General features: G+C 38.8%; 1 protein-coding gene across 1 annotated transcript in view; it reads right to left on the bottom strand.

Moving 5' to 3' along the window:
• The window catches only part of LOC140141606 (uncharacterized), a 46,247-nt gene that overhangs the window by 20,117 nt on the left and 941 nt on the right, over positions 1-25,189 (bottom strand). The window contains exons 3-12 of the mRNA XM_072163518.1: positions 20,582-20,714; positions 18,841-19,071; positions 16,077-16,208; positions 14,037-14,184; positions 13,122-13,247; positions 7,923-8,048; positions 4,230-4,327; positions 3,132-3,245; positions 2,229-2,360; positions 1,544-1,624 (exon numbers count right to left, since the gene is read on the bottom strand). Of these exons, the coding sequence (XP_072019619.1) occupies positions 1,544-1,624; positions 2,229-2,360; positions 3,132-3,245; positions 4,230-4,327; positions 7,923-8,048; positions 13,122-13,247; positions 14,037-14,184; positions 16,077-16,208; positions 18,841-19,071; positions 20,582-20,714 (1,321 nt within the window). The remainder of the gene's footprint in view (positions 1-1,543; positions 1,625-2,228; positions 2,361-3,131; positions 3,246-4,229; positions 4,328-7,922; positions 8,049-13,121; positions 13,248-14,036; positions 14,185-16,076; positions 16,209-18,840; positions 19,072-20,581; positions 20,715-25,189) is intronic.

Genomic DNA, 25,189 nt, shown 5'->3' with positions numbered 1-25,189 from the left:
GTTTCTTTATTTGCAAGCATTTTTATATAAAGGGTTAACTTTTCTTTTTAATTCTGTTCACATTTGACATAAACATTCTACTTATCATCCTCAACTTTGGTAGCTTAAGCTTACGGTAAGTTAGAAATTTCATGAACTTGTTTACTCTTCTACAGCTATTTACGTACTAATACCAACCTTCCATGCATGTATAGAGACTAGACTTGGGTCACATCTCCAAACCTACTTAGTGACAAGTGCTTTCAAATTGCAGACAGCAATTTTAGCGTAAATTAGTAAATTTCTGTGATACATTCCACTCTCTCACTTCCGCTAATAATGTATTGTTACAAATACAAGCCATCATTCTTCTACAGCACCTTCAAATACATATTTTTGGCAGCTCTAATACCAAAAGGGAATTGTTATATGCTGGGAAAAACCTCAAATAGCACATGATGAAAACTCGCCAATGAGGCAGGACCAAAGAGTACCGACTCTGCCATGTTTGTGTGTCGCTCATGGAGGGCAAATAGTGTACCTCCCAATGAGGCAGAACTAAAGAGTACCGACTCTGCCATGTTTGTGTGTTGCTCATGGAGGGCAAATAGTGTACATCCCAATGAGGCAGAACTAAAGAGTACCGACTATGCCATGTTTGTGTGTTGCTCATGGAGGGCAAATAGTGTACCTCCCAATGAGGCAGAACCAAAGAATACCGACTCTGCCATGTTTGTGTGTTGCTCATGGAGGGCAAATAGTGTACCTCCCAATGAGGCAGAACCAAAGAGTACCGACTCTGCCATGTTTGTGTGTTGCTCATGGAGGGCAAATAGTGTACCTCCCAATGAGGCAGAACCAAAGAGTACCGACTCTGCCATGTTTGTGTGTTGCTCATGGAGGGCAAATAGTGTACCTCCCAATGAGGCAGAACCAAAGAATACCGACTCTGCCATGTTTGTGTGTTGCTCATGGAGGGCAAATAGTGTACCTCCCAATGAGGCAGAACCAAAGAGTACCGACTCTGCCATGTTTGTGTGTCGCTATAATGGAGGGCAAATGGAGTACATCCAGATAATTTCTCTATGCATCCTGCAAACTTTAATTCTATGTGCGTAGTTGTTTATGCACTGGATGTAACAAGTTGTGCTAAAAATAAATGCCAAGCGCAGAGTGTGCAAAACATTGCAATTGACAATGCTCAAGCTTAACAATGCAAATTATCATTGTTTCAGGCTCTTGAGTTGGTACTCTTTGAGTATAATCTCTTAACCTAACTTACTATCTTCTTTTGAACAATGTCTTGTCATAGGAAGGTCTTGTGTCATCTGTGTCTTCTGGTTCTGAGCACTACATGCCAATCTAACATGGCCTCTGATTGGTCAATTACATGATATCTTCACATTAATCACCAATCAGAATGGAGCTTTGCAAATAATTCACCCCAATATTTTTGTGTGGTGAAATTGTTCTAACCTTGTTGCTGATTGGACCAATTGACAATGAAAACTGGCCAATCGGCATGTAGTTCTCATGGGATTAATCTCTTTGAAACCCAACTTACTGTCTTCTCTTGAACAATGTCTTGTCATATGACGGTCTTGTGTCATCTGTGTCTTCTGGTTCTTCTGCTATACTACAATGGCTGAAAGATTACACAAGATATTTTCATATTAATATTTTTGCCAAAAATATTAAAGGACACACACACATACAAATTTCTAGTGTGCACATACAATTAAACATACAGCATCATACCAAATGGGCTATTCCAGTTGAAATCCATACACCCCCTATGGAAGACATGACCTTAATCTTCTACACAGGGAGTGTAAATTTCAAATGGAGTCACCCATTCAGGTAACCCTATTTAAAATTCATACTCCCTGTTGGAAAGATTAAGGTCATGTCTTCCATACGGGGTGTATGGATTTCAACTGGAATAGCCCCATGTATGTATCACAGACTACTACAGTCTGTGAAAATCCTTGTGTTTCGTATGCTGTGAATTCTAGCATATTCATGAGGGCCGATTGTTCCATCGTGTCGTGTCTAACAATCATGCCAGCGCTACGTGTCTTCGTGTTTACACAAAAGTACATAAAAATGTGTATCAAAGTTTGTTTAGGTGTAATGTGTATTCTTTAAAATTTGACCTATTTTGAATTCCTTGGCATTTACGCTAATAAGTCAATTTTTTTGGCGGCAAAAGAGCGCCTTCATCCCATACCGTCATTTCATCTACTTACCTATGGCGTGGATCTGGATTCATCTCACAAAACCACTCTTTCAGTCGCTTCACGACTGCCATGTTTGCGTTTGCTGGCAGCTTACGCCATTTCTGACAACGATCACACTGTACCCAATTATCATCTGGATGACTGCAATGGAGGAGAGATTCACAATTGAAAAGAAAGAAATGGAAGTATAAAATAGAAGACCATTTGAGGATATTACAGGCCTTGACTTAGAGGTGTCTGATGAGAGTAATATTACACTCTTGAATGATCCCCTCAATTGCCTCTGGAGAGTAAACTATGGGGTGTTGTGGGTCATAGTGAGGGATGACAGGTTAGTGTAGGGGTCTTCTCACTCACTTTTCATCATTGCGGTCCGGGTTCATTTTCCGCATTACCACATGTGAGTTTGGTTGCCAATCCCTGCTCGTCCTCACAGGTTTTTCTCCGGGTACTCCCGTTTTTCCTCCTGCTTTTAAAATCAGACCTGTTCCCATATCCCTGTCCTGTCATATTTGGTTGGCATCCCTTAAATTTAGTAGCCTCTGAGCACTATTGGGCTTTGCCTAGCTTCAGCCGAATGTTGTAAATAAATCAATAAATTATCTGTAGAGAGTGGTGATGCCATTGGGAAATGATATTAAAAAAATGTTGACATTTATACGGCACCTTTCACATGTATCAAAGCGTGTTACATTTATTCCGCTATCGTAAGAATATGTCAGCTGTATACAATGCCCAAGGCATGCTCACACAGGTGTCCAGCGCTCAATGGACAATATTACTTATTAGGGGGTGACTTGTATAAAAGCCATCAACCTTGATAAAACAGCCATAAAATAAATACATGACTGTAACTAAAAACAATAGCTTTATTCTCACAACTCCAGAATCATTGTTGTACCATTTACTTACTCTGCTGGTTCAGGCTTTACGAGATCCACGATTCCTCCGGACATCATCGTTGGAGTGCCCATTTTTGCATTCCAATAATCATTCAACTTGCTGCCTAATGAACTGATTAAACTCCTGTAATGATTGATATAAAAGAAAACTATAAGATAATATACTCAATGTCAGACAAAAGAAATGAATACCTCTGGCATTACCGATGAATTATACCAGCCTCTAAGAACAATTACAAAGATGGCTATATATCATCATGTATTGACCCAATCAGAGATATGGTAAGGATATAGTCCGTCAACTCGGAAGTACAAAGCAAATCTATGGCATCGGGGGTCCATGCTTTACGTCACACGCACTGCATGTTAAAAAACGTTATGCATAAAGAGCTTGGTGCCCTCGGCAAGTACAAATCGTGCAGCAGTTTGTGCGCCAAAAAAGCATTTACACATGCATTGTACTGAAATAATTATTCCCATACCTCCAGTTTCCGAGGTCTATCTACTTTGTACTTCTGAGTTGACGGACTATAGTCAGTATGTCTGAAGGAGATTAAGCTTAAAAATTTTCAGAGATTTAAAAGCTCTAGTTTGATTGTCAGATGATTATATGTACTGCTTCAATAGTGACACTGACTTACTGGTAGTTTTGTTTGATTTACAGTTGCTAAGCTTGATCGTACACTGTTCCAGATCTTTGATTGCAAATTATGATTGTAACAAAATTATTCTAACAATCTTGATACAAGTCTAGTATCTGGCTTTTGTTACTTTTGTAAATGACTTCATTTACGCAAACAAGTGGCTTATCTCGTAGTATATTAGTACTCCAGAATCCTTGACACAACATGGTGGGTGAAGTAAAATGCCACAAAGCCTGCTTTGGAACGTGTACAGTAGCACTGAGAATAGGCTAGTTGAAATCCATACATCCCCCTATGGAAGACATGATCTTAATCTAGAGATATAGATTTCAAATGAAGTCATCCATTCACACTTAAAATTCACACTCCCTGTGTGCAAGATTAAGGTCATGTCTTCCGCAGAGGGCATATAGTTTTCAACCGGAATAGCACAATAATCATCTTAGCTGCACAATATGACTTACCTATAGACGTTTGTATCCAGGAAGTCTTGCTTGTTGTGTGTTGGCTGAAGAAAGTTACACTCCACTACACCAAGGACACCAACACCACGTTGATCAGGCTGGAAAGAAGAAAAGATGAAGCCAGGGTCAGAATCACTTTAACTACAGTTATATCCAGACTAAAACCTCTTTGACTGCAAGACTTAGTACAAACCATTTAGGCATTCACTGTTGTTGTGTGACATCAAAATCAATTATTGCCAGGTCAACTGGTTCATGCTATTTGTGTTCGAACCACAATCAAAATGATCATAACACAAAGTCAATGGGTTGCTAACAGGTGTGCATATCAAGCATGAACCAGTAACTAAGGTATGAGGTATTCACTATGACAGTGAACAATACCATCCCGGTTTCTATTTTTGTGTTTAAAGGTGAACCTCATTGAAAATAAAGTTATATATCAATGGAAAGCTTATAATGTCAGGATACTAAAAATTATTTTTTCCGATTTTTTTGATGGCCAATAAAGCTGAAAAATTAAAAAAATTTTTGGTCTTTTTTAAGGCGCCCAAAAAGCACCCAAATCAATCGTCTATGACCTTGAGAATGCTCGTGACGTAAGCTCAGGGTTCGCAGTCACGTGATCGTACTCGGAAACGTGTAAACACGACTTGCTTCCTGTACTTTGCAAGCTGCCCGGCAAGTCTGATGTTCACAATAAAGCTTGAAATTAGAGGAATCTTCAAGTTGCTGGTTCCTTCTAGGCCCCCCTATATATATTAGAAATAATAGAATTATTGTCAGCACATAAATTTTCCGTAAATTTTTGACAAAATCAGTCATAACTCGCTGGGTATAATTGGGTAATTGAGTTTGAATTTCGCTGGGATCAATTCCATGCATAAACTTGTTGCTACCGCTCATGTCATGGACTGAATAAACATGATCGAAAAACAAATTACATACTTGTTTGTGACATTTCTATTCTTGATACATTTGAAAATATCTGATATTTAAAAATATCGCCTTGCAGTAATCAAAAATTAATAAAAAACCCGCCGATTTCATCAAATCCAGCCCATAAAGGTTTTCATATTTAGCGCATTGCGGTAAATACATTCTTTCCACGCAATCATACGATTGAAAGAAACATACTTTATTATAAAATAAGTACAATTGAGGCTTAGTAGATGGAATTCTGAAATCTGAATAAAATATTGTCACTTGTGTCACGATTCTTTAATGATAGTACAATCAGTGTACGGTACTGAAAAAGTGAAACATTCATGTTTTTATGGATTTATAACGAACAAGATGCGTAAATTGCTGATGAAGAAATAGCATTCACCCGACCAATTAGGTGGATATGCGCAAACACAGCGAGTCGCCAAGTTCGTCCTCCGGTATAGCACTTGCGGTGCGGTGTGTGTTGCAGCAGGTGTGATCAAGTCTGCTTTTGTATGCATTTTCGCAATTAAGCTTGAAATTAGAGGAATATTCAAGTTGCAAATAATAGAATTATTGTCAACACATAAATTTTCCGTAAATTTTGGACAAAATCAGTCGAAACTGGCTGGGTATAATTGGGTTATTGAGTTTGAATTTCGCGCTGTGATCAATTCCATGCGCAAATGCTTGCTGCGACCGGTGACCGGTCATGGCATAATAAATATAAACATCAAATTAAATACTTGCTTATCAAGTGACATTCCCTGTTCTTGATTCATTTTAAAATATCTGATTTCTAAAAATATTGTCTTGCAGTAATCAAAAAAGATTTCATTAAATCCAGCTCATAAAAGGTTTTCATATCTAGCGCCGCGTGATCATTCCCGGTCGGATATCGTTCATTGCGGAAAATATTCTTTCCATGAATTGACAATTGAAAGAAACAAATACTTTATAAATACAATTTAGGCTTGGTAGACCGTTATTTGATGGAATTCTGAAATCTAAATTATAATATTGTCATTTCTGTCACAGTTCTTGATGATAGCACAATCGGTGTAGCCCTACTGAAAAAGAAAAACATCCATGTAATTGTTGTATGGATGATGGTAGTAGCGAAATACTGAAGAAATTGCAGGAGCTGATGTCTGCGAGGCGGATATACCCAAACAGCGCTAGCCTTCGCCTTCCGGGAGCACTTCTCTGTGTATTAGCTGATTTGATCAATCGTTCCTTGATATTTGGAACATTTACAGGAATAAATTTTGCTGATGAAGTAGCAATAAGTTGGAAATATCAGAATGTGAATATCAAATCGGTCCATTTTGTCTGCAAGTACAGTACAGTCGCGGATACCGAACACTCGGCGACTCAGTCAGCCACTGAGTTCATCCCGTATGTATCTACGAGTTCGCCTATCATACATGACCGGTTGTAAAGCTAAGAAATAATTAAAAAATCCTGTACATGTACCTTATTCTATTCCTTCATTTTCTCATTGTGATAAGTTTATCTCAACTTGGTGTGACGATCTGAACTGGTAGCACTAGCAGTTATTTTTGCAATCTGTTTTCATTCCGGTTCTTCGCTAATCTTCGCTCTTCGTGCTTTACTGTAATATTCCCTATGCATATCGTGGATGGCTTGGCCTATCCCAAATCACCCCGGCCAGCACTTTTTCCATTTTTATCCACACACTTTATTCAGGAACTTCATTCTTGACTTGATCATGATGTTTCCTTCATGTTATTCTTATTTTATTGAAGATATTTTTCATGTAAAGTAAGTTGACAATGACTTAATTCGTACATTGGCCCAATGCATGCCACAGTATTGTGTTTACAATCAAACCCGGAAGTAACTGTGTGTCCCGAGCTGACGCCATCAACGAAAGCGCCCAATTTGAACGATTTCGCTTTTGTAATTTAGGGGGTGCCAATATCCAATCTTTGCATGGAGATTTTGTCTAGCCTGGTACGTTAGGCAAATAAAAAATATTCTTTTCTGCTTCCTGACATCATAAGCTTTCCATTGATATATAACTTTATTTTCAATGAGGTTCACCTTTAAAAAATAGAATAAAGCCATCAGTGAATGATCTTGCTTTAGTTGGTGTACGCAAAGATAGGTATAGATACCTTCAATCATGTGCAAAAATGTTGAATGGTGAATAGAGTGGCAGATGAATATGTTATTAGGTCTATAAGGCGACGAAAAAAAACCCCTGTTCTACGGGCGGAGGAACCTTTCAAGTAGGGTTGGTCGGTCAGGTTTTTTTTTTTAAATGACCCAAAAAATCACCAAAATTTGTAAATATTTTGCAATTTGGGAAAATACAAAAAGAAAAATATGTTCCTGACATTTTGACATTTTCAAAATTTGGGTCGGCATTCATTTGTACAGGAACATTTTTTTCCCCAATTTGTTCAAAATCTGGGTCGGTCGGGCCCGTAGAACAGGGTTTTCTTTTTTCGTCGCCTAAGGTCATTTACTATAACTACGTCATCAAAACACCATCCACCAACATTGACTTTTGAGAACAATATATCACACATGTATCGAACAGGTGATTCAATTGCCATTCAGAAATAGTCAAAGCCTGTTCCACCAACATGGTTTATTCGATAGGGTCTGTATACAAATACTACATGGTTAGAGGGGAAATAGGGCAAACTATTTTTCTGAGGTACTGGCTACGGGCCTATCACCCTGAACCCGGAGGGTGAGGGTGATAGACCCAAAGCCAGTACCGAAGTCACTCACCTTCAACTGGTAGCCCACTTTCACATATGGTTTGATGAGCCTGTTTTTGTGGTACATCAACATGCCATATTGGTTCTTCTTTGGATTAAACCCAAATGTTATTTTTACTGGTCTGTCTGGAACAAGCTATAATAAAAACAAAATTAAATCAAAATGTTACCAACATGGTAATTATTATTATTATTTACTTGCGCCCTCCAGTGGCTGCACCACGCTTTATACTTCGCTCCACATTTTCTGTGATATATTATCTGATTTCGCCTTGATTTACATTATTTAACTCTTTTTGATGTTATGTAAGTACTTTTGTGATCACGAAGGACACTCGCTTACCATGATTTTTGCTGAGAATGTGACTTTTATCATATTTTATCGTCTTTGCATCGTGAATTGAACTACTACTATATAAACTGTATACTGTGTACTACTGTGTGTATAATTATTGACTTTTTCGGACATAGTGTATTTTCATCGTTCAATTATGTGTCGTATTACTTACACCAGAGATTTGCTCATCGATGTCGGAAAAGGTGTGATAAACACCCATTGTAATAAAGAGACTTGGTCAAGACTAGTGGATCTGAACATTGCTAAACGAACGAAGCGTGGTTGCAGAGCTGGTATGAATAAGATTCGCTCAATAAAACCGATAATAACTCAAAGAAATCAGTCAACCAAACCTTTAACCAGTTCAAACCCTCTAACTTGGTTAAATGTCAAAATAACCGGAGTTACTCTACTCAACTAAACTGTCGCTTTGCCGCCTGGAATGCAAGATCAATTAAGAAAGACAACTGCACTACATCCGTTATTGACTTCATCATTTCCAATAAACTGGATATATTTGCCATCACTGAGTCGTGGTTGACTGGAAGTAACCGTGATAATTGTGCACTGGCAGATCTAGAGAATGCATTGCGTGACTTTGACATTCATCATATTCCACGCAAGGAGAGAACTGGTGGTGGTGTCTTCATTATATTGCGCAAGGGGTTCGTGATCACAAAGAACGAGGAGTGTACTTATGCATCCTTCGAGCACATGGACTTAACTGTTTCATCTGGTAGCAAAGCAGTGAGATTATTTGTCATCTATAGACCTCGTCCTACTAAGATAAATAAACTGAAAACATCTGATTTCTTCAATGACTTTTCAAACCTGATGGAACGTTTCCCTAATATCTCGACGAGCATTCTGGTAACTGGCGATTTCAACTTTCATCTTGACGTTGCTGATGATTACGACGCCTCGGAAGTTCCTGAATATGCTTAACTCAGCTGATCTGCAACAATTTGTAGACAGGCCTACGCACATACATGGCCATATTCTGGATCTTGTTATCACTGTGGTGTGGATGACATTGTGTCTGATGTTGATGTTGATCAAAGTATGCCGTCAGATCACTTCGCAGTTTTGTGTAAACTGAAGCTGTCCAAACCTAGTACTACAAGGGTACAGGTAGTGTCTCGAAGCTGCGCAGCATCAACATTGTGGCCTTTAAGCAAGATATACGATCTTCATCATTGCTTACTGAGACTTGTAGCGATCTTGATGACTACATGAACCAGTACAACGAAGTCTTGAGCGATATTCTGGACAAGCATGCACCGGAGGTTTCGCGAACTGTGATACTTAGACCCCACACCCCTTGGTACTCAGAAGATCTTCAGCAAGCTAAGCGTGCAAAGCGTCGCAGTGAGCGGCGATGGAGGAAGTCAAACCTCGAAGTTCATCGTCAAATTTTCTCTGAGGATTGCAAAGCATACAGGAAATTGCTTGGTAACGCTAAAACGAACTACTACAGAGCTGAAATTGCTGAATGCGATTCACGCCAACTTTTTCGCAAGGTAGCCAATATGTCGCATGGTTCATCCCGCCCTGTCCGTCCTTCTGGTGAAGACAACGATGTAGCGGACAATTTTGCCAACTTCTTCACTGGCAAGATTAAAAACATCAGGGAGGAGTTGGACTTAACATCTTCGGTTAGCCTGTCTGTTGACATCTGCAATTCGTGTGACAGCAAACTTGACTCTTTTGCTCCACTTTCCGAAGATGCTGTGAGGAAAGTCATCATGGATGCCCCTACAAAATACTGCATGCTTGACCCTATTCCTACTGCTCTTCTGAAGGACTGTATTGATGTGTTATTACCGGTTATTATTACCAGCATTATAAACCGCTCCTCTCTACTGGCATTGTACCTGCACTAAAATCAGCAAGGATACGTCCTATTCTCAAGAAAAACAATGCCGATACTGAGGACCTCAAGAACTATAGGCCCGTCTCAAACTTGTCTTTTATATCCAAGATTCTTGAGCGCGTGGTATCTGCCCAATTGCAGGAATATCTCGATGATAACAATCTTCACAACAATCTTCAGTCCGCATACAGACAACATCATTCTACAGAGACGGCCCTGGTACGTGTGCAAAACGATCTTCTACGCGCGGTGGATGACAACAAGGAGGCTATTCTTATACTCTTGGACTTATCCGCCGCGTTCGATACCATAGATCACACCATGCTACTAACTTGGCTGAGGGAAAGGTATGGTGTCACTGATGTTGCCCTTGAATGGTTCAGATCTTACCTTTCTGAACGTAACCAATCAGTTGTCATTGGCAAGACTGCTTCTGAGAACCATCCTCTAATATACGGTGTTCCGCAAGGATCTGTGGTCGGTCCAATACAGTTTATTTTGTACTCTGGTCCAATCCAAGATATTCTGAATGCTCATGGAATTAGCGGAATGGTGTATGCTGACGATACACAAGTGTATATCATGTTTGATCCGTCCGCTAGCACACAAGCCATTGCGCCAATAGAAGCCTGTGTTTCAGACATTCGGCTTGGGCAACATCCAACAAGCTCAAGATAAACGACGCAAAGACAGAAATTGTGCATAAATCGTCTCGATTTCGATCCAAAACGACTGCGCCTTCTGTCCAGGTCGGTACTGCTGACATTAAACCTGTGGAAGGTGTACGAGACCTAGGAGTGTTCATCGATAACCAGCTTACCATGTCAAATCATGTCAGTAATGTGTGTCGGACAGACCTTTACGCACTGCGGTCAATTAGCCAGCTGAGGAAATACCTCGATAAGACTACTACAGAGCGTCTCGTCCACGCTTTTATATCGTTGAGACTTGACAGTTGTAACTGTCTTCTTTATGGACTTCCAGACGCTGATATCGCAAAACTACAGCGTGTGCAGAACTCGGCAGCTCGTCTGGTTGTGGGAGCTAGAAGACGCGACCACATACAACCAATCCTTCGAGATTTGCATTGGTTGCCAATCAGAAAGCGGATTCTTTTTAAGATGCTGTTGTTAGTTTACAAATCGCTTTCAAACCTGGCTCCTCTCTACATAAGTGAACTCCTCACTCCATACGTACCCTCACGGACTTTAAGATCGAGCTCCAAGGGGCTTCTGCAGATTCCGCGCGCGTCTCGATCCGTTAAATCTGGGTACGGAAAAAGAGCTTTTTCAATCGCGGCGCCGTATGAATGGAACAGTCTACCGGAGTCTGTCAGACGTGCCAAATCTGTGCAATGTTTCAAGAACTCATTGAAGACATATCTTTTTAATCTTTGAGTGCATTCTCTGTTTTCTTCAAATGTTTGTTGCTGAACACTGTTGTATAGATTATGGTGTATTTCAAACATGTTTTATTATGAAGTGACATGAATTTTTTTTATTATATTTGCTGGACATGTTTTTATCATATATATTTTCTTAAAACTGTATTATATTATGTAATGACTTTAATATGTAATTTATAGGTGTGTTCTTATATGCTTTTGATGTAGTTTATTATATTTTAGCTATGTTCTTCTGTTTCTTATTTTTCATATGTATGCGCCTTGGGGTTGTGTTTTCAATGTAAGGCGCGTCTTTATAAATCCCACTTATTATTATTATTATTATTATGGATATCACCCAATGCCACTGAAAAGACAGAATCAAATAAGCTTTTTCATTTAACCTATATACATTTGCCGTAGGGTGGCGCAGCGGTTCGACTCCGACTCATGATTGGCAGGCTGAAGGTTCAAACCCAGTGGTGCCATTACATGTATGTTGTGCTATTAGACAAAGCACTTAACCTCTATTGCCTCTCTGCACCCAGGTATATAAATGGGTACCGGCATATGCTAAGAAGGACTCAGTGAGTGGCCCACCCTCAGCTAAATGCCAAGGGAAAAGAGGTAGGCACTTCGGCTTATGAGCAACTATCAAGTTCTCAACCCTTCAGAGATAACTACTAAGAGCTCCTCCCTGGCAATACAAAGGTTCTGGGCTTAATCCCCACCAAACTGAACCAAATTATTTTCCACTCAAACACTTATTCTCATGATGCAGCCTTTTCATGTTGTAAGGCATAAAATAACTAGTGGAAATGTTTGCGCTACTTGTACATATATTTGCCTGCTTTTCACGTTTCAAGCAGCTGACATGAAAATGTTAACGCAGGAATATATTCCTTTTGTGTATAGGCCAATATACGGTAGTCTCGGTCCCAGCCGGTTTGTGCCCCTTCATCACTAAACAAACCGCCGGGTGACAACCTCATAATAATAATTGCCGATTGGTTTATGAATTTCCATTTAAATTTTTATTAAATTGGTGAAGTATAACATGAGTGCCTTATTTAACAAGAGTCTGACCTCTGTACGCCCAGATTTGTAGTTAAACTGAAACCGCAAGTGGCAAAGTGAACAAAAGAATGATAGGACTATACTATGGGCTTCAGCCATAGAGGCGCCAATTGTCTGATAACGCCTTTCATGCCAGAAAAACCACAGCGCGTACTCCCATGCATGTGTGGCAGCCTATTTACCAAGTTAATGTTCAGCCAATCAGAAAGACGTACTATGAGGTTGTCGCCAGAGGGTTTGTTTAGTGACGGAGGAGCACAAATAGGCTGAAACCGAGCATAAATATAAGGAAGCTTAGAATAACAAATTCAAAAAGAAATAAAACGTTTTAAAATTGGCAAAGTGCAAAAATGAATCACTCAAACATGTCCACTTTTACAGCAGTTTAATTTTGGGGCTTTTTTTCATTTGGTACAATTCCTGGGTCAGTTTCAGAATCCTGATGAACATCTCACCAAACAAAAACAATGGTCTAACCCGGGGGTCTAACAACCCCTCTCATACTCTATCCCACCCCTGGGAGCTTGCATACCTGGACGTTCTTTGGTTTGTAGGTATCTCTCTCAGTCCGGCTGAGACTCTTCTCAACAAACAAGGTCTGGACCTTCCTCTTCCTCAGGTGGATACGGAGCTTGGGTTTCATGTATAGAATAGAGCAGAATGCCTGGGAAGGGTGACAGATATAAGATTATTTATATTATTAAGAAAAAAATTGAACAAATATAAAATATGTGCACATCCATTTCGAAAGGATGCACTTGTCGGCCCTAAATGTGTCTCTTTTTACATGCTGGTTGGTTGGTACGCTCCTGTCATGGGCACGGCTGACAGCTCTTGACTTCACAGATACAATGCCATAGTTGATGATCTTCAGCAAGAGCATAACATTCTTGTGACCGTTCTTGCATGTTTTTATATGGATTCTATTTTTTAGATTATTTTTCTTCCTCAAGAAAGTTGTGACGTATGCCCAAAAACTTTCCAACCAGATTAAGCCTTTGAGGGAGTTGAGATTGGTTTAAGACTTTTCTCTCTCTAGACCCGAAGGTTGACTGTCATATTATTCACATGAATTTTGGACAGTGGTCTTCTTTCCCTTGTTCTTTATCTTAAATTTGGTTACTTTATTCGCTTTCATAGGCCAGCATGCTTATATAGGTCTTTTTTGCCTGGCTTAAGCATTTGCTTGAGCCTGGTGCCGTCAAGACTGAAGTGTGTCTCAGCACAGAGCGATTGTTTCAACAAATAAACATGTCAACCTAGAATTAGGTACCAACTCACCTTACTTAAAATTAAGTGCTATTTCAAAATAGTAAACTCAAGAAAACGTGTCACGATCTGTTCTTAATTCCGATAAATAATCGTTTTCTTTTCTTCATTAATAGTAACAAGTTCAGTAATGCACAGTCCCAAATATCCTGCAACTTTAAACAGATCCTTGACTAAAACGTACCCTCAATGAATATGTATGCTCCGGAATATCACTATCATTATCAGGTCCAACCATACTGACCGCTGGATGCGTCAAGTCGTATTCCTCGGCAAGGATGATATCGTGCCCGTCCTTCATGAAGTCAAATTCAAGGCGGTTGCTCGTATCCCTGATGATACATAAGAGAAAAATAACTATTTATCATACAGTTCATATAATGCACTAGAGCTCCTACAGCTCTCCTTAACAACATTTCAGGTTTACTGAGCTCCTCACTACTTGAATCCCTACATGTTTTAATACAGATATTAAAAGATTGAGCTCCTTGTTGAGCACCTTAGTAAACTCAGGAGAGTGATTAACAGAGCTCCTGCAATTTTCAAAAATGAAGGACTGAATCACTAAGAGGTTGCACTATTACATTTGACACTCCTCCTCCCTGTGAGGAAGATTTGGAATTCAAACAGTTAAATAGCCATTCCAGATCCAACAATTTACTTCTAAAATAGTGCCACAGGTGCACAAAATTTTGGAATTCCAAAGAGTACTTCCCACACAGCAGCCAAATAATGTTAAATCCAATTGGGTTTTAACTGAGTCCCTATATATATAACTTTAAAAACAATTTAGACACATTTTTGGAAGTTGTCGCAACTCTCCATATATAGGGACCCTAGTTTTAACCAGAGAAGATATATATTAAACTTCCCATAATGCATATCTCCCATTTTAATTCCCTGTTCCTAGTGCAACATGGGTCGATAGTGACAAAATGTATCTCACTGAACAGAGCACATCCAGATCTGGCAAAATACGTTTCTTTCTTGACTGTTGAGTGACCCATGTTTAGCCAGTCTATTTCCAACATGAAAACAAAAGGGAACCTGTACAAAGTAATAAGAAGTGTCATTTGATGTAATGAGGTGCAAAGGATTCTGGGAAGGGTAAGATATCTTCTCTGGATTTTAATATTATCCAGTTTCAGTTGGATTTGAACAGCACATAAAATGAGCAGAGAGGGAACACATACATGACATATGCGACTTGCTCCTGCAAAATAAGCATAAAGTCGCAAGTTGGTAGTTTTGAGACCTCCTGGCTGCTGAGTTGATGTTCTTTGTTTGAAAAAAAAAGCGCAGTGATTTATAGTGCGCTACGCACAGGCACAACGCCTAGACGTTGATCCACAAGCCTCAGCACACTTCACAGGTTGTCGCTGACCACTACGGCCCACATCATTCCATAAACCATTAAACAACAAATCAGGGACTTTGCTGCTTCAAGAGCGCATACCCTATAGACATTCCACAAATAAACTTTCGCAACCAGCATCAGCTCCCCAAGTTTCGTACGGGGTCGTACGGGTTTCGTACGGGTTGATGCACAAGCCAGTTAGTATGTCCGTTGTGAATGCCCTATTGTGCATGTTGTGCCCCTTTCACAAAGCACATTATACTGGCATACAGAATGCCCTATTCAGCAAGGGGTCTCGAAACTACAACTTGCGACTTTACGCAAATTTTGTGGGAGCACGTCACATATTGACAACTTTCCTGACCCATGATCGGTAAAAGAGAACTTTCCATAAATTTATGGGAAGTGGAAGGGAAACTATCTACAGATTCTGATGGTCCATGTTTTGGATCAATTGATTAAATAATGTATAGATGAATCCAACAAGCCGAGTGATGGTAAGAATTAATTCGGCCATGACTGGTTCCCATCCGCACCAAACCGGTATTGTGACTCCCCAATTGGGTGGATTTTATCCTTTTGTGTAGGAAAGCGTGAAATTTGATTCATCTATAGTCAACATTACCAGTTGGACCTGAGGAAGGGTTCAACCCCCTGGACACCACTGGTCATCTAACAGCATTTCTGATTGGTCGATAACTTAAACTGCTCATTTCAATTGCCAATTATGACTAGGCTTTTAACTATTTATGGTCAAACTTACACTTGCAGATGATCTTATTAATACCCTCCTTGATTGGTTCAAAATTGGACACAATATTCATTTTGGCCAATCAGCAGGTAGTTATCATGTGGTTGAATTCTTACCTCTTTAGATTGTAAATCAGTATCCTTGTTCCTTTGTGACTGTTGATCTTCTTAAACTGTGCAAACAACTCATCTGTTGTTGTGAAGATGGAGTGTTTCAATATTGCGCGCAGACTAGGCTCTGCATCTGCACTGCGTATAATCTGATGTGAGCAACTCTGTTAAGGCCAAAAACAATGTAACTTCCAAGCGAGTTAAAATGTTGACGATTTTTGCTTTCAACAAAATTTAGCAAGGCATATCTGTTTGTGTGCTTTTTGCGGATGACAGACAATGGAGTTCATGGCGAAGGAACAAACTGCAAGATTTGCAAATCCTTGTCAACAAAATTAAGTTTCTTGACAAGGGAGGGGTTAAAATTGTAGATTATGTTTCTTACACACACAATCATGGCAGGGCTTAACATAAGACAGAAATTAAAACACTAAAGTCTGATATCCCTGTTAATCAAGACTACCATACTTAGGCCTAAAAAAAATTGTTTGATCGGCATAACATAAAAAAAATTAGGGTGGGTCAGTTGGCAATTTTTTTAATTATTTTTTCACACACACATTTAAGCTGTAAATTGTGTATAATAAAGGCCTTGGAACTTTTTTTTTTTTTTTATTCAATTTCTTTTTGCATAAAAATTTGGCAAAAAATAAGAAAAAAAGTCTAGGATCGGGCCTATTTTTAGGGTTGGTTGGTTATGCCAATCAAACCATTTTTTTAGGCCTTATGCTATAGGGTCCACAACTTATAAGTTCCCCCCTAAATACTTTTTTGAATAAATCGAAAAATATTTGATGAAATGCAAACGTGTAAAAAGGTATGAGTAGCCTTATTTGTTTTACACATATGGACCAAATTATAGCATCACACGTCATTGCGTTCAATCACAATGGGTTATTATGTAAAAAAAAGAGACCGTTTTTAACAGTGTTAAAAGTTGCATCTGAGTCCATAGGAGTCAACTCTCAAACAATACACTGAGTAGGTCGGGAAAATTTATGTGTTTGTTAATGAAAACTTAATCTTTGGTATTCTTTATTTTCAAAAAGTAAGCAGGTGTTTAAATCTTTTCTTTTTTTTAAATGATAAATGGCTGAATTGGGCGGGATATGTACTGCAGTGAGAAAAAGACCAAACATCGCCAGTAGTTCATCACATCTGAAAAGTCACATTTTAATAATGCAGCGTTTGCCTGATTTCCTTCGCGGTCGAGCAATAGGTTTACTGGATGAAAATGTACCAGTGAAAACATTGCTCGTCGTATGGGAGTTGCCCTTAATGCGATTCGAAAATTGAAAACAAAATTTCAGGTGACAGGAGAAGTGACAAATCAGCCGAGAGCACCTTGTCGATGTGCCACGTCTGTTCGTTAGGAGATGTGAACAGTAAATCTGGCTGAAACCAGCAACAGATCCGGACATTCATAAAAAGCATGCGCCGACGTTGTAATGCACATGTTAACAGTATAGGAGGACACATTCCCTACTAAACATTTTAGACGTTAGGTTTATTTCCATTACAAACACATGAACAGGTCTGACATACTGTATTGTTTGAAATTTGACTCCTATGGACTGCTTCTTTTTTTACATAATGAACCACTGTGACCGAACACAATGAGGTGTGACACTACAAATTGGTCCAGATTTGTAAAACAAATAAGGTTACTCATAACTTTTTACAATTTTACAGTTCGTTAAATAATTTTTGATTTCTTTCAAAAAGCATTAGGGGGAACTTATAAGTTGTGGACCCTTGATGTAATCAATCACAAGCTGAGTGCTGTTACATTGACAAGGACATCAGACACATACTAGTTTCTTTACTTCTGTCTTTTATTATACATGCTGGTGTAGACTGAGTATTTGGGTAAATGAACCATGAAAACATAAAATCTAATAAGCTCTGCTCTGTGTACAGATGGCTCCATGCAGTCAGTTTCAAAAAGAGTAAGGTGTTAACCATTGACTATTCAAATCTTATACACATATAATTTGCACAAAAAGACAAGATGTTGGGCTTTTGAATTTTGAAAATTACAGGCATACAACCTGAAACTGTTCTAAAGACCAGCTGTCAGGATATTCCAAGAGATTCCAAAACATTGCATGTGAATTACACAATATTTTCCAGAGAAAGTTCGGCAGATTTTTCTGTACAAAAATTAGTCGCCATCAACTCGAAAGTGTCAGAATTCCAGTTGAAATCGATATAAATGAGTTGACCTCAAAGGCAAGGGACTGGTATATCGATATGCTTGATCGAACTGCACTTCACTGTTCAATAGCCTTATTGTGATGTGGCGGGTTTTTTTAAAAGCACAGGCCATGAACCAAAATATGATGCGCAGTTGCGCACGCATACTCCCAAGCAAAAAACAATGTGAAATTGTGATGATGCATGCACATACTGCCAGGCAATGACGTTAGAAGTCAACTAAACTTAGATACCCCATATGGAAGACATGACCTGAATCGCCCAAACAGGTGGTGTAGATTTCTAAAGGAGTCGACCATTCTAAAGGAGTAACCCCTATTTGAAATTTCTGTGTGAAAGATTTAGGTCATGTCTTCTATCGGGAGTGTATGGATGTCAACTGGAATAGCCCAATGGGGGGGGTACATAAAAGCCCAAGTGCATTAATGATGTATTGAATAACAACAACAACAACAACAACAACAACAACAACAACAACAACAACAACAACAACAACAACAACAACAACAACAACAACAACAACAACAACAACAACAACAACAACAACAACAACAACAAAAGGATATTATTGGCCAGATTCCATGACACTATAGGCACCAGTACAGTGGCAGCTTTGATGTTTTCCAGGAATGTCTGTGACAAGAACCCAATGGTCTTGGTATTGTTTTTGTTACTGAAAACAATGGCATCCCGGCCAAGACGCATCGACCCCGATTTGAAGCCATTGCCGTATTGACCTACAGCGAGATGTTTGGGTGTGTCTTCCTTATGGCTAAAACCGAAGCTGTTGAATTAAAAATAAGCACAAAAAAAAGATTTTAATATGTTAGTATGCTGAATCTACAAAATGTCTTCAATTAACCACTTATGCCAGTGCCCACCCAGTGATTATTCTAGACTAAATCTATCAGTCGTCTTGCAAAATCCAACACTTTTTTTCACAGTTTTCTCAGTCAACAACCCAGACAGTTGACCCAGTCTAGTGACTATTCACTAACATGAAATTATTAGGCACTCATGGAATTAATTCCGGTAAGATCAATGATTATTATGCCAGAACATATTTGACACTCAACATGCCCGGAAATCAACATGCCCACAAAAAATTGCGATAAGAATCAAAACATGATATCATATCGTCAGCCTGCTACGCTAATTGGCTAAGTCATTTTTTGTAATAATGGTTCAAACCTACATTTAAACATATTTATTCATCAATATTTGCACAAGAACAAATGATAATGATATAAATGAAAGGGAATCATCCGAATTAGGGTGATTACGATTGCTTGATCCACATTTTGTACTTTGTTCTCAAAATTACAAAAAATGACTTAGGCAATTAGTGTAGAAGGTTGACGATATATACCGTATTTTCTTTAATTAACGCCTCCTCTAATAAATGCCCCACCACCTTTTTCAACCAAACTGTTCCATAAATGCTGTCAAAATACCATACAGTATCTGTATTTTGTATACGATTGCCAATTTCACAATATTCATAAGTGGAGCCACTGTTATCAACGTCTTATGAAATTTTATATTGACAGTTACCTTGAAAAGATACCTTCCCAAAATGCATTTCTTCCCTGAACTGATTTGCTCTTCAGTGCTATATGGTCAATAGTGACAAGAAATAACCTATAGTCAATAGACTTTTATATGGCATTGTGGGAAGATATCTTCTCCAGGTACCCATCAATTATAGAATTTCATATTGACAGGTACCTGGAGAGGATAACTTCCCACAATGCATTTCTTCACTGAACTGATTTGATATTCAGTGCTCTATGGTCTACATATATAGTGAAAAGAAATACCTCACCAGCAAGAACTGGATGAGCTCTGTTAATCAAGGTATTTTTGGTCACAATCATTGTGTTTTTTTTAATTCATTGTCTTGCGTGCAGCCCTGCACCGTGTCTGGGCTGACCATTGTACATGACCTGGGCATTTGTGTACATTCTTTGTTGTTTTGCCTGCTTTTGCTTACTGTGTTAATAAAGAATGATTGAACAACCCTGAATAGCAAATCAGTAGCGGGAAGAAATGCATTGTAAGATATTTTCTCTGATTGGTACCCATCCCATATCGCACACTAATCTGATAACAATCTAGCTATTCCAATTGAAATCCATACACCGCCTATATAAGATATAACCACCCAGGGGACTAATTTCAAATGGAATCCCCCCTTCAGGTAACCCCATTTGAAATACACCCCCTGTGTGAGAGATTAAGGACATGTCTTCCATATAGGATGTACATGGATTTCAACTGGAACAGCCTAATACCTTAACATCTTGTGCATTCCTTCTGCGTCTAACCCATTCCCATCATCGGTAAAAGTAAGACATGGGTGGTTGGCAAAGCTCTCATAATTGATGTCCAGCTTGGACGCGAGCACGTCCGGATCATATGCATTATCTGTTGAAGCAAAACAGAGCAAAATTAGAAGTTGCCAATGCTTAAAATTTATTTTTATTTTTTTATATATACATATATATAATATAAATTTAACAACATTTTACTCAAGTTAGACTATCTTTTGAATAAAGTGCTCAATCCCAAAAGGGAGATTGCCTTTTAGGCATGAAACTCAGAGTAACGACTACCTATTCTGGAAGGTCTGTTCTTTGAATTTTTAATATAAATTTACAACATTCTGCAAATATCAGAATGCTAAAATCAAACAAACCAGCAATCACTTTTCCAATAAAGTGACGGAAGTTATGTCACAAAAAATGTTAAATGGTCCCTACGGTTGCCTAGAGTTAGACTTCAATGACCTGTCATTAATCTGTTGGCCATTTGATGACTATTCATAACCTCATTAATATATGCATGCAAAAATGCGAATGCAAATCCAGGTCATTAATATCTCACAATTGACGGTAACATGCATAATTCAGGCATGAGACTGCACTTTCCTAAAAAACTGACAATGTATGTGAAATCGGACAAAAAATAACAAAAACAGGCTGAAATTTAATTAAGTTGCGGAAATTTTCACTAAAAAAAACTGAATTCAGTTTAAAAACTGAAAATTCTCATGCCTGGTAATTGTCCAAATGTTGTAAATATTAGTAACCTTAGCGACAACTGAAAGACTTGTCGATCTCAGCAACGGAATGACAATATGTCAAAGGTCACCAATTTTTCTAGGCCAATTTTGGTATATGAATTATGGATGGGTCTTTTTTTCAAAATTTTTTCGGAAAATTTTGCCTCACTGTAGCCGACATTTTTTAAAACTTCCCCAAAATTTGAAGGAAAAGTCATACAAATTAAGACAATTTTGTATTTTGATTTATCGATGGGTCCAAATTTCTTGAAAAATTGGTACGGTATATTGATGGGTCCCCTTTCAAATTTTCAGCAGCACTCTCCTACCCAAACCAAACTTGAGTACCCCTGAACCCTCCCCCCAGAAAATCCAAAATATGTTGACGCAAACCAAAAAAGCAGCTGTGCTGTTATTGCAATCCTGTTTTAGGGGCTTTTTTATTATAGTAAAAATTTATTTAATAGTACGGTCAATTTTATTGTGTGCACGGACCATGATGGGCGTCCTTGTACATGTATGAAGTTTCGTTTTTTGGTTCAAACTAAAAAAATAGCGCTCACTGGGCTCGCTGTGCTGCATGTGCAGAAACCCAACTTAGTGCCACCCCTGAACAAAAGGCATTGAGTCAGGTTTTGTTGTTCAATAGGAATGTACATGTATGTAGACAGCAGCCATGAATAATCAATGCAGTACTGGCTCTGCACCAAGCTACTAATTTAGCAGTGTACAGCACTGATGTCACCTTGGGATTCCTCAACTCATTATACTTTTGATATAAACCTCATGAAGTCGGACCCCATCCATGCCATGCCAATTGCCATCCAATTCACTCGGTCAGACATCCGGGAACATTGTCCCCTTTGCACAAGACCGCGCATAGCAATCAGCTTGAGGGAGGGGAACTGCACATGCGCACACTGGTTTTACAAGGATTTTTCCCCTGTGTGACATCAGCCCGACCAAGAGAATATTAAATTTCCCTTCACAATTGATTCTTAGTTTCTTGTTTCATGGTTGAAAACAAGGGATGAGGCGACTTTTAATTATTAATTATCTATTATTTTCTTTATTTTAAAACAAGTGGTCGCATCCTACATCAACCTGTTTTGCCTAGGAACAGGCATTTTTATTTTACAACTATGTTTGATTTTATACATAAGTAATGGTACAGTTATGTTCTTTGTTTATTCATCATTATAGTTGATGTGCAAACTTGCAAAGTCAGAAAGTAGCAAATTGAAGTCATTAAAAGTTATTTTAAAAGAGAAAATCCAAAATAAAAATAAAATAATTAAATATTTTGCAATTCTCTACTTTGGATGCGCGCGGGAAACTGGAAACTAAGAATTAATTGTAAAGGGCTTAATAGGGTTGGGATTTGCGGGTAATTTTGTGCCCGGGTACACGTTTATTTTTCGGGCGGATACCCGAAATTGCAAGGGTTTTTTCCCCGTTTTGTAGTGTCCCAGGACCTATCATGGTTGACCTAAAAAAAAAAAATTGCATGATGCTTTGTGTTTTTAATATGAAAATTTATATTTTGTATTCATGTCATGTATTCTATTAATGATATCAAAATGCATTCAAATTCAACACAGATTTTATAACATTTCACAACACAGTGTTTCACGCAAAGGTGATCGCCTTTGCGTGAAACACTGTGTAGTGAAATGTTATAAAATCTGTGTTTATAAAATAGCTCTACCATTTATTGGTATCGAGTACTGTATAGCTGTCTGTGATACTTCTACTTAGCTATATAAATTATGCACATGTTTGTCAATGTATTCCCTGGCCCTGGGGGACCCGGGATTGGCGGGGACTTAGCCGGGGAAGTACATTTTACCAGCGTGACATTCCCGGCACTGCCCGGCGGCACTGACCCCCATTAAAGTCCCGGCCAACGGGGCATAAATTTTCTGCACATGGCCCCGCTATGACTCGGCCCCCACTAGCCGGGCTACAGTGTGACAATTCCGGCGCAATCCCTGACCCCATGGGCCGGGACTTGCGTTAAAACAATGTACAATCCCGGCTATGGCCCGGCCCCTGGCAGAGTTTAATATACGGTATACGGAAATTTCTTTGTTTGTTTGGGGTTTTTTTTTTGCGAAAAATGCTACTCGATTTTGAAATACAAATTTTTTTTTTTTAAATACAAAAAAAATTAAACGAAAATTAAATTGAACAAAAATTAGCGAAGTTATGGGCAAATGTATTTTTCCAAGTTCTGTGACCATATTGATGGTACCTTACAATGAATTACTGTACAAACAAGCAAGTACATGCAACATTTTCAGCACGGCGATCCTTTTTACAGAAAAGCGATTTTATTTGAAAAAAAAATTACTATCACTGTATGATAACTTCTGTATCAAGGTACCTTATACACTTTTTGACTTTCACATTTCTAAATTTCAAATTGTTGTATTTTCCTATGGGGATTACACAGTTAAGCCATTTCTGTGGTCACAAGTAGTCCGAATAATCAGACCCAGAACAAAATATTAATTTCTGACATGATCGTGTTCTGGGTCTGAACTGTTTCCATTCGAAATCTTGATGGCAAATTGGACAAAAGAAGCACATGGTCCTACTTCACAGTTTTTTAATCCCCTATTCATGTTGCGTGAATCACTCTATCATGCTATTGTGGACCATCCTTTTGATACTTGAGTATTTGGACAAGCGGAACAGTTTTGACAGGCCTTTTGTCTACCTCTCTGTTTGTAAACAAACGAGGAGGTCGAAATTGTCCTCCTCGGCGAATACATAAGTCAGCGTAATAGTACGGCACTAGGTCACTTGTAGGTGTTGAATGAGACCCTCTATTTCAATGTGCATGTGTGGGCATACCTTGTTCGAGCATATTCTCTAACACGTAAATGCTTTAGCATTTACTGTTAGAGATGGCTACTATGTCATCCTTGTGCATATAGTCCGGTTCATAAAATTGTACCGAACGTAAACATGCTTCATAGTTCACAAACACACTTCATAAGCGTCAAGCGTGTCATTATAAGCTTTATTCTATTTCATGTATTACGCCGTACCTTTTTACATTTTCGATACTTACGATCCTAAAAATTGGAAGCAAATATAAGCTGATTTTTGCTGACTGCACAGCCGACGAAAAGATGGCAGAAATTTAACCTCAACCTGTAGGGGCATTTGACGCAGGTAAATATTCATGAATAATGACTGGGAGGTCATAGGCTAACAGATTCTATAGATGAGAGTATCTTTACCACGTGAGCTTACTTGACGTGACCTGACCTTAGATTGCTGCCCTCAGTCAGGCGGCGGATGACATGCATGATAGAGAGAGACGGCAAAACTGCTAAGCCGTATGCACATGATGGCACTTTCCACACAAGTGCGATGAATTTCGCAGCTGCCGTGATCACTGATACGCGCCATTCAATTTGCACACTGAGTGATCGGAGCCTATAACCAACACGGCGAATTACGTCAGAGTGACTCTCATCCAGTAATAATCAAATTTTACAGTATTTAATTAATTTGAAGGTTATTTTTGTAGGGTTCATTATCGAACCCCAACGGTTTCAGCTTGTATTAATTAACATAGGCCTACTTGTTTGTGATATTTTAAGCGTTTTTAAATTTCAAAATAATCCCATTCAATTACACGGCTGAATGACAAAGCAAATTTACTGAATTTAGAGATTGCACGGCGTTCACCACCTGCATCTCTCTGACCTTTTATGCTGGTTTCATACTACCCTGCCGGCTGCCGCTTGCCACTGAGCGGCGTGGCGCACGCGCATTGCAGACAAACGGACACAATAAAGGCTTGCCATTGGTTGAAACGCCC

The sequence above is a fragment of the Amphiura filiformis genome, chromosome 19 (assembly GCF_039555335.1).
Source record: "Amphiura filiformis chromosome 19, Afil_fr2py, whole genome shotgun sequence".
Classification (NCBI taxonomy): domain Eukaryota; kingdom Metazoa; phylum Echinodermata; class Ophiuroidea; order Amphilepidida; family Amphiuridae; genus Amphiura; species Amphiura filiformis.
This window is presented reverse-complemented; position numbering and strand designations above follow the sequence as displayed.